The sequence below is a fragment of the Petaurus breviceps genome, unplaced genomic scaffold (assembly GCF_028583685.1).
Source record: "Petaurus breviceps papuanus isolate PSGF00001 unplaced genomic scaffold, PetGlider_PUasm1.0 171, whole genome shotgun sequence".
Lineage (NCBI taxonomy): Eukaryota > Metazoa > Chordata > Mammalia > Diprotodontia > Petauridae > Petaurus > Petaurus breviceps.
The window spans coordinates 17,827,618-17,837,892 of record NW_027185754.1 but is presented as its reverse complement, the minus strand read 5'-3'; the positions used below and the strand labels follow the sequence as shown (position 1 = coordinate 17,837,892).

The window sequence follows — 10,275 nt, the reverse complement described above, 5'->3', positions numbered from 1 at the left end:
AAGAAAAGCTCTTTGGGAGACCAATAATTTTTTGAGTAAAAGGGTCCCGAGGCCAAAAAGTTTGGTAATTGCTGGGCTAGGGCAGTACTGAGATATGAAGTAGAGGTCATGGTAAGGATGAAAAATTTTGGGATTGAAGCATCAGATGTGTGAATGCTAGGGTCTTGGTAGAATAGATATTTCAGAGTTCTTAATCATGGAAAGGGAACATTTGTGACAGTAAGACCAAGAATATGACCTTTTCTTTTGTGTGGATGAGGTAAAGGAGTAGGTTATAGGAATTAAGTTTGGGTAACAAGGAAGCTAAGATGCTTAAGGAAACACACCCTGGGGCAGAGTTGCAGTGAGGAGGAATACTATAAGCTAATTTACTGTAATTCATTGAGAAAGATGGCCAAAGCCCTGAGCTCTAGTAGGTAAATGCTACCAGGAACTAGATAGTGAACTTTAAATGGGAGGTTACTAATCCATGGTTGTACTGGGAAAGTCTAAGTGTGGAGAATACCCTTTTGCAAAGTTAAAAAGCACTATAGAAATACCATGTAGGAAGTCAATTATTTGTGGAAGAAAAATTATAAAATTATGACTTGAAAAGCTGAAATGCTTTTTGTCAGGTGAATTCATATGTTCAGTATACTAGAGTTTAATATAGTTAGTTTAATGAATAGTGATGAGCCTCTGACCACTTAATCTTTATTAAGTGTTTCACAACTTTGTAAATAATGGTCCCAATTTAACATTTCCTAGTGAAGATTAACCCAATAAAGACAAGTATTTTTAACAAAAAATTTATTACCAAAATACAATATTAAAGTCAATACAAGACAAACTCCTGTAAAGCAAAATAAATTATTCTAACATCGTACAGTATTTCAGAAGGTAGTTAAGGAAGCATTGTTGAATTTGCTTCATTGTTCTGTTCCATCATGAACACAATCCTAGAATTTTAGGCTTTAAGGCATGCAGCTTAATGTGCTGGATAATTTTATAAAATGCAGTTCATCCTATTTTATAAGATACAGTGTTAAAATTAACTGTAGTCTTTACATGTCAGTTTTCTAAAGATTTTAATGCTTTGGCTATAAAAGCAGTGCCATAGTGTTATACAACGTTTATTTCTTAAAAAAATACATATATCCATGTCCATGAATATTAAACTCAAATTTCTATTAAATATATTTTACATAACATTACTTTGAGCACCTGCTGTACATTTTAAGGATTAATGATTAAATAAGTGCTTGTGAAAATTGAAAAAATCTATGAATCTTCAGACAGGAGTTTGCTCTTCCTTGTCAATCCAAGTACATCATAGGATGATGAAATGTAAACATAGGGACCCACTGTTTTGCTTCACTAGTACAGACAACTCTTAAGTGGTTTTGGAATGACTTTTTTTCTGTCTCAAACAGGATTAAAGTATCCAGAACAAAGGTTACAGTGAGTGTCACTAAATTAAATTGGCTGGCCAGAGAACTGAAAACATATAAGGCTCAAGTATAGTGTGGTATAGTAAGTAATTTTCTGGTTATTGATGCACTGACACAAGAGACTCTGAACCATCAGACAAATAACGTAACTGTTGTTTATAGAATTATCTCATCTCACTCAAGAAACTTTTTTTAAAAAAGTGGCTTTCAGGATCAATTCTGGAAATCTTAAATGTGTAAAGTTCTTAAAAGTTGTACTAATGAAATCACTAATCTCTTCCTTTGTTATAAAAGGGGTTTCCTACTTATGTTATTTTGATGTTTAATTCTGTTGAAATTACAGTCATTTGAATGTTTAGAATACTTTTTCATTTTTTAAAGTATTCTATTATTTGGTTTGACAGTGTTAACCTCAGATATATCACAAAATAATGTAAAAGTAAAACTCTGTGGATTCAAACCATAGGCCTTGATACAAGTTTAATGACGATTTTTGTGGCTTTCACTTTCTTTCCATTACCTGTAACAATTTTAAAATTCATGATTCCATGTGGAAAATGTAAGGAACAATCAATGAAACTGGTTTGAGGGCACCAAAAATAGGCAAAAAATATATTTTATATATACATACACATATACATATTTTTATAGAGAGGGGATAGAGGCATTACTAGGGTTTCCCCCCAAAAATAATTATATAAAATGGGAACCATGAAAATGAATTTCTATGTTGCATATTTAACACAGGAATTCCTCAAGGTTGTCCATTTTCAGCATTACTACTTTCTACACCTGAAAAAACTAAGCTCCATAGTCTCTAACTTTACAGAAGTGAAAATCTGGCCCACAATATCAGTGCTGACCGCTGTGATGACAATAGTAACCATTTAAAATGTGACTTTGATTCAAAATTTATTACGTTCCATTTTGATTCTGAAAAGATGAGACTATGAAAATGTAAAGTTCTCTTGTTATTCCACACACATTGGGTTCAGTGATATTTATTACATACAAATGTTTTGAAATTTGTTTAAAGAAATCTCATAAGTGGATTTAAATTCAACAAAAGGGTAAAAGGTAATTTTAATTAATGAGCTGTCTGACATTGCTGCAAAATCTTAATTTCATTTAACATACTTATGCATGTGTAACCTAAGTCACTGTCAAATTATAATGTAAGAAACAAATCAGACAGTGTTATAATTCAAAGTATTCCATAAGGATACCTTAAAAATTGAATTCTATTCTGTAGACTTTGGAGCTTATTCTGCTACCTCAAGTAAGAAGTGTATATACAACACCCCCAACAAACTCTAAGTTGCCTGGCATCACAGTCTTGATAAGGAGGATATTAGAAAATAAACTCAGAAATAGCACCATGAACATGGTGCACTGGGTGTACACCAGCCTTTCAGATCTGAAAAAAAAAAGCTGCAGTTACAGCTTATTTCTGCAACAGTAATTATGCATAAATACGTGATAATAAATACAGAAGAAACATTGTTCTTAGTATCACCCTTTGAAATACATTATAATAAAGTTTTTAACACAAAACTTGTAATATGTGAAAAACTAAAAGGGAGAATTGCACCTATGTGATAGGTTTCAAGGCAATTTCCTTTAAAAAAAATCTGCTCCTCATAGCACTCTTTCAGAACACCCTAAGCTTTTCTAGATTTTTCTTAGGCAAGACATCTCCTTGAAGACTATTAAACCCTGTTTGTTATTTAAATTTTTATAGGCAACCCGGATTTTTCAGGATACAGCACTGATGCTTATTATCCCACTTTTGCAGGTAAATATAAAAAAATCAGATTCATAAACTTTATAAATTAAAAAAAAGCCCTCATTTTAAGTGCCATCAATCTTCGCCTTCTGTCTTCTTAAATGATTTAAAGAGAAACCACTTATCAAGGAAAAACTATCACACACTTTCTCACTCAATTAAAGATGGTGACAGCTGTGAGAAATATGGTTTAGTGATCAATAAATGAAACTCTCCATATTTAAAGTTTTAGTAAGCCTCTGGTAGCTTGCTTGCTTTTACTTGGGAGATGGGGTTGAATGGTCTTCATTTTACTCAGAAAACTACAGTGCTCTGAATATCACTCAGAGATAAACTTTGAGTGGCAACATGAATATTGTACTTTTATAGTTACCATTTCCTTGAAATTGGATTTCTAATTTTTTTGTCGTTTTCCTGATAATGTCTCCCTTATACCCTTAAAAATGAAGCCCTACATGAAAAGATAATTTTAAAATGTCTATTTGCAACCCACACTTGAATACGGTGGCTGGTTTCATGTTTGTAAAAAACAGGGTCGAATCCTATTTATGCCAAGCCTGACTGGATGACTATTTCCTTTCCGTTCAGTATGGGATTCAAAATACACTCTCCAAAGAAAGTCACTAAGACTCTATGAAAACACTCTCTTGTCCCAAAGTCCACTTGTCCTTTGCTTCCCTTCTGATCCTGCCCTCCTTGTCAGTAATACTGAACAGACCTAGTTTTCTTAGGTAAAATTTCCTCTCCACCCCAAGATTTGTTATGCCATCAGTTGGAAAGGAGGACAAATAACCTTTACCTAAAATAAAGATTATTTTTACTATAATGGTTCTTGAAAACACTTTCTATTAACTCCTTTGTTAGGGTGTACAATAGGCATTTGGAAATGCAAATATTTGGCACAAGATGGCGGAACCCGGGATCGATATGAACTTCTTGGTTTCTTTACCATTTGCTCCCCCTAACTAGGACTGCTTATTCTTTATGGAGTATTGCCCATTAGAGTTCCCCCTCTTCCTGCAATAGGTAGGTATTTAGTTCACCAGAGTCACGCTTGCCGTCTAGGCAAACATCACACAAGTGATCTCCTCTTTGGGACCTGAGCTGCTGCCGGGAAGTTATTCCAACTGATCTGCGCCCAGAGCCGAGCTGTGGCCCTTATTTAGGATGATGTTTATGATTTCACCCTCATGCTCTTTCATATGATCTAAGAGGTTTTCCTTGCTAGTAGATTCAAAGCCACAAATGCAACAACAGAAGAGCAAAACATAGCATTCCATGTTGAGAGAGCTCTGTCTGGGGCTCCTTTCTGAACCTTGTGAGGGGTTATGCTTTGCTGGGCTAAGTTTTTTATTCTCACTGGGACCTGTAACTTCACTGGGAGTCTGGTTAACCGTTTCTGAAAACGACACCAAATTCTCTGAAATCCCCACAACAGAATTAGCTTTCTCATCAGTGCTGTCTGATACAATCTTTCCAGGGGACTGTCCTTGAACCCTAAAAACAAAAGCAAGAAATACATAAATTTTAAATAAAAAATAATTGGCTTGGAGACAATCTTACAATTCAAACATGTGAGATGACTGAGGAGAGGGAGGAAGGGTATAGGGTAGTTAGGATCACTCACCTGCCACTTTGTGAAATTGCATCATTGATAGCCTTATTTACTTGTTCATAGTTATAATTTTGGTCACTTGCATGTTTCCACATATGGGATTTCAAAGAAGGAGGATGGCTACATACATATCCACACAGAGAACATCTGAAAGATAGGTTGAGGAAAAATAAAAATGCCTTTTCAGTGTAATTTAAATAATAAAGAACTTAAAGTCTCTTAAAAGTCCAGATCTAGCTATAACTTTGAAGAATCGAGTTAACAATTTCCTACTACTCTAGCGAAACAAAACTATGTTTAGCATTTCTAAAGAGTTACCTATTCAGAATACTGACTGAGTCACTAATTAGAGGAAACATCCCTCTGCCCCTAAACAAAGGAAAGAAATGCTCCTCAAAAAGGATTTCAGTTAGATTTAAAATAGCCAAATACAACTAAAACAGCATCTAATCCTGTACACATTTTGAAAATTTTTTATTTCATAAAATTTGGCATTTAACAACCTAATATTCTAAAGTGTCAGTCCAAAACATTTTAGTCTCAGGACTTCTTTATACTCTTAAAAATTATGAAAAAAAAATTATATAGGACTCCAGAGAGCTTTTGTCTATGAGGTTATAGCTACCAATGTCTACTGTATTACAAAATAAAACTGATAATTTTAAAATGTTAATTTAAAGTAAATCTATTACATGTTAACATAAAATTTTTAAAAATTAAAAAGAACTATCAAAAAAACTTTAGTGAGAAGAGCGGCACTGTTTCATATGTTTATGCAAATCTCTTTAATATGGCTTAACTGAAGAAAGGATTCTTTTATCTGCTTCTGTATCAATCTGTTTCAGTACACTTTTGTTGAAATATGTGAAGAAAATCCATATGTAGCTGGAAAAGAGAGATGAGTATTTAAGTAAATAATGTTTCAGTATTATGAAAATGAATTTAAACTTGTGGACTCCCAGAAAGGGTCTTGGTGATCCCCAGTGGTCTCAAGAACTGCTGTTCTAAAGCTTTCTAAAAATTCATCTATTTTCTCTTTAGTGTTGCACAAATCAATAAGCCTTGAATTTACCACTAAATATTTGAGAAAGCTACTTTAATAATACTTTTCTATTCAGTACTTAATACAAATTTGTTTACTGATTGGTACTCATCCCTAAGTAACAATACAAACTGTCAGTAATAATGATGCAGAGAGAAATGTATGCAAAATAAAAAAATGAGGCAGGGAGGGGCAGAACTTATTTTCTTTTCAGCATTTACAACAGTATGCTAAAACTATAAGATGACATGGCTCTACATAGGTGGCTTCTATAATAACATCCAGTAACAGATACATTTCCAGGTCCAAACACTTCTAGTATTTGAGAAATATTATCCCATAGTTGTTTTTTTCTAAATGAACTACCCACTTTAAGTTTTCGTTAGCCTTAATAAGAAAAGTAAAATGTATAAAACTAATATTCTAAATTCTTGGCCCCCCAAACTCATTGTTGGCTCAAGAGACTGTGATCACCTTTATTTCTGTTAATTGTAAACAATTTTATTTTGAGATATAGTATTACACAGAGAGATCTAGCCAATAAATCTGTAGGCTAGTATGTTGTATGAAACACACTTCATTGTATTTATGGTAGGATTGAAATGCCCATGGCCTCATATACTAAGCCCCTGTATGTACCAAGTTTGGAAAATTACTGAATTCTTCCTGAACTTGTACGTGCTCAGCCAGGAGTCCCTCTCTTCTGAGAAACAGACCTGGCCGTACTTCCTGGTAAGATGTCAGAATGATCCTGGACATCTAGGTCTCACAATAAATCAGGGCAAAGACTATAGAACTGTCCAGATCAAGGCCTGGCTACAACAGATGTACTTATCTACCATTGTCAGACTAACTTTACTTCCCACAAGACTAACTTTGTTTCCCACACCTATTTTTGGCGGTTTTTGACTTTAAATAGTCCCCCTTTCCCTATGGTCGGGGCAGTTCTCCTAAGGTTTCCTTGGGAGACTGTTGCTGGCCAGCTCAATAAACTGATGCTCAGAATAATTGACTAGCCTTGGGTTTTTATCTCTACGTGTCCATTACACTGTCCATTACAGGATCACAGTAGTATATGCTGCTCGACTGAAATAAAAGTGCATTGTAAAATGCCCTTTTACCACCAAAAACTCTTTTGTAATTATAAGGTGGAGAGCTTTTAGAAATTAAATTCATTCATTCATCTATCATAATGGGAATCTGAAGATCTTCCTCTGCCCCCTGATACACTGAATGTAATCACATGGAGCCTGTGGTGGGAGGAGTTTGCTGAAAGGTGGAGCAGAACCCACAGAAAGCTGGGAGTGAGAGCAGCTAGATGGTGGGAGAGAGAGGACACTGGCAAGCAGGCAGCTAGGCTTGTGAATATTTGTTTGTGGGAAGGCTAAAGGATGGTGTGACTCCCTGCTGTGTTATGGTATATTAACTTCTTTATTGCTATGATGGATTTGACTTTCTGGTTTTGGGATTTGGTTTTCTGGTGTCTGAATAAATGTTTTACTTCTGTCTTCTATATGGAAAGTATGTTGTATTTTCAGATTTAGAACTGTGCTGGCATATTTGTAGTTTCCATTGATGCTGTGAATATTGTGTTGGCGCCATACTATATTAGTGCACAAAGAAAGCTGGCTTGAGAGAAGAGAGTCAGCATGCCCCTAGCAACTGGTGAGAGCAGCAGGAAACCATTAATAAATAGATAGGATGAATAACCAGATATTGATAGCCTTTTGTTCCTGTCTAAGAATTTCCATTCCATGCAGAAATGTACATATAAAAGCTAGACAGCACAACACTATAGTGGAATTAGAAGGCTTTCAGGCCTATGTCTCAGCACCATGAACTGGTTCTATGGCAATGTGGTAAAAATGTCGACATCAAGACACTTGGATTCTAGTCTCATTTCTCTTAATAATTCTCTATCTTAGGCAAATCACAATCTCTGAGGGTATTGGGCTATCTAAAGTTTATTCCAACCTCTGACTCTTTATTGCTGTGAGTTATGTTCTGAGAAGAATTACATACTAAGAAACCTACTTTTCAAAACAAAATGTTAGTTAGAAGAGGTATAAAATTAATATACAACACAAATATAATTGTTTAAAAATATTCTTTTTCTTAAATGCATTCAATAATGTTCATTCATTTACAAAATCTTTCTTTCGATTGTAACAAAAGAGTGTGAGAGGGTGTGTGTATTTATACACACACACACACACACACCCCCCTACCCACTGAGCTATTAAAACTGGAGCAAAGGGTTCTTCCTAAAAAGTACAAACCACACTTCTGGAAGGTGACAAATCAGTTAGTTGGTGGAAGTGGGTGTAGAGAAAATGCTGGGTATACCCAGAAGTGTGTCCACTACAGACTCAGGAATTGCCTTTTAAACTAGAGAAGGAAACCAACCATTTAGCTTATTGTTTTAGGTCTTATCAAAAAAAATGGAGTACTTTGCTTGCTATTCAGTTTGAGTAAAGCACTAATAAAGAAGACCTTTTCAGAAACCACAATACATTTTTAAAAGGAAAAGTAGAAGTTACTTGTTTAAAATACTTCATCACTCATAATAAATACTCTTTCCCAACATTCATTTATTCATCTGCCTTGAAGCAGATTGTTATAATGTACAGAGTACTGAATTTCTACTCAGAGAACCTTAGTTCAAATCATGGTTCTGCTACTTAAAACCTGAATGACCTTGAACAAATCATTTAACCTCTGAAGGTCTATTTCCTTCAGCATAAAAGGATGTTGGACAAGATGATAACACCAAAGGTCCCTTTCTAGCTCTAAATCTATGAGCCTCTGAAACCTCTAACAATATCCACATTTTAGGAATTACCCTATATATGAGTCAGACACTGCACTGAGTGCTAGGGATAAAAATTTGAGAAAAAGGAAAGACAATCTTTTCCTCCAAGGAGCATATAAGGGTTTAGATTTTAGGTGAAATGAGCAGACAAATTCCAATCAAAGTGATTATCTGCAAGATCAATAAATTATGTGTTCAAGGTCTATAATTTTCACTTAAAATTTTTACATTAGTCTGGTGAGAACACTTAATACTTTAAAGAATTTTTAAAGCTGGGGAGGCCAGGTAGCACAGTAAGAGCACCGGCCCCAGAGTCGGGATGACCTGGGATCAAATCCGGGCTCAGACACTTAGCACCCACCCAGAAACACCTGGCTGTGTAACCTTGAGCAAGTTACTTAACCCCAATTGCTTAAAAAAAAAAAAAGAATTTTTAAAGTTAAACTTTACAGTTTAAATTAATTTGTTCTCAGAGATATTCCAATTCTAAGCAATTCAAAGAGAGATAACCATGGCATAGGAAGTTGACCTAGCATCTATTACTTTCCCTTGTAAACAACTTGTTAAGATAAAGATAAAGACTTTTTATCTTTTGACTTTAATGTCCCCACATTACACTCCCCTCCCTCACTAGAAAATGATTTATTTCTGTGGAATATGCTAGTTACAACAAACATTCTTTAATGCACAGAAGTTCCCTAATTCCTTTAAGGGCAGTGGGAACAGAGATAAATCTTATTGGAATTAATGAGCAAACTTTACTGCTCTGCAAAACTCCTAGTATTGCATCTTTTAGAGAAATAGGTAATTTTGAAGGCATACTGTGCCTCAAGATAGGAAAGTTCCTAAAGTCCAAGCAAGATACAAACTGATAAAAGTTAATAATTTACCAACATGGCTTTTAATTTTTAGACAAAAAGTGATAACCTGTAGATACTTTGTTTTAAAGTGAAAAGTTTACATGTAAATCTGTCCCCAGTTACCTTTATTAAAAGTATCAAACTGAATGGAAACCTACCTATGAGGAGAGAAAGCATAGAGAGAAGTAAAGGAAGATAATGGAACTGCTACAACAACCAAGTCCATGTCCATCTGTCAGGTTATTTCCTACTTTCCCATTAAGTAACAACAGGCTTTAGCAATCTCAATTTCTCTGTAAAGTCACACTAAATAGGGATTGTTTCATTCTTTGTACTTGTATCTCAGAGCACAGCACAGAGTCTGGCATAGAGCAGGTGCTAAATAAATATGGTATTGATTGATTTCCCCTGAACTTCTGCCTGCTTCACAAAACCTCCACTAAGAAGGCATACCACTTGAAATAGCAATGCCAGGATTTTTAACATTATGTACTTGTACTAGTATTTCAGTGTGGTGCTTCTGAGGCTGAAGACTCATATGGCATTTCAAACAGTGTTTGTTCTGGTAAAAATCATATATTTCACTGAAAAAAGCACCATGTGAGCAATCCTAACTGCCTGAAAGTTGGATTCCTGATGTATTTTACAAATTATACTTTTATTCTAAGACTAATGTGTTGATGTCAGACTGCACCAGCTAAAATAAAATAAATAAATCTCCCCTCTACAA

General features: G+C 34.8%; 1 protein-coding gene across 3 annotated transcripts in view; it reads right to left on the bottom strand.

Annotated features, from left to right (window-relative positions):
* Positions 1-774: 774 nt before the first annotated feature.
* ZNF507 (zinc finger protein 507) overlaps positions 775-10,275 on the bottom strand; it is a 34,734-nt gene continuing 25,233 nt past the window's right edge. For 2 of the 3 annotated variants that reach the window (XM_069082607.1, XM_069082606.1), the window contains exons 6-7: positions 4,844-4,978; positions 775-4,713 (exon numbers count right to left, since the gene is read on the bottom strand). In XM_069082607.1, the coding sequence (XP_068938708.1) occupies positions 4,335-4,713; positions 4,844-4,978 (514 nt within the window). In that variant the 3' untranslated portion in view covers positions 775-4,334. Of the gene's footprint in view, positions 4,714-4,843; positions 5,717-10,275 lie in introns of those variants that run through there. The other variant, XM_069082608.1, reaches the window with a different exon arrangement.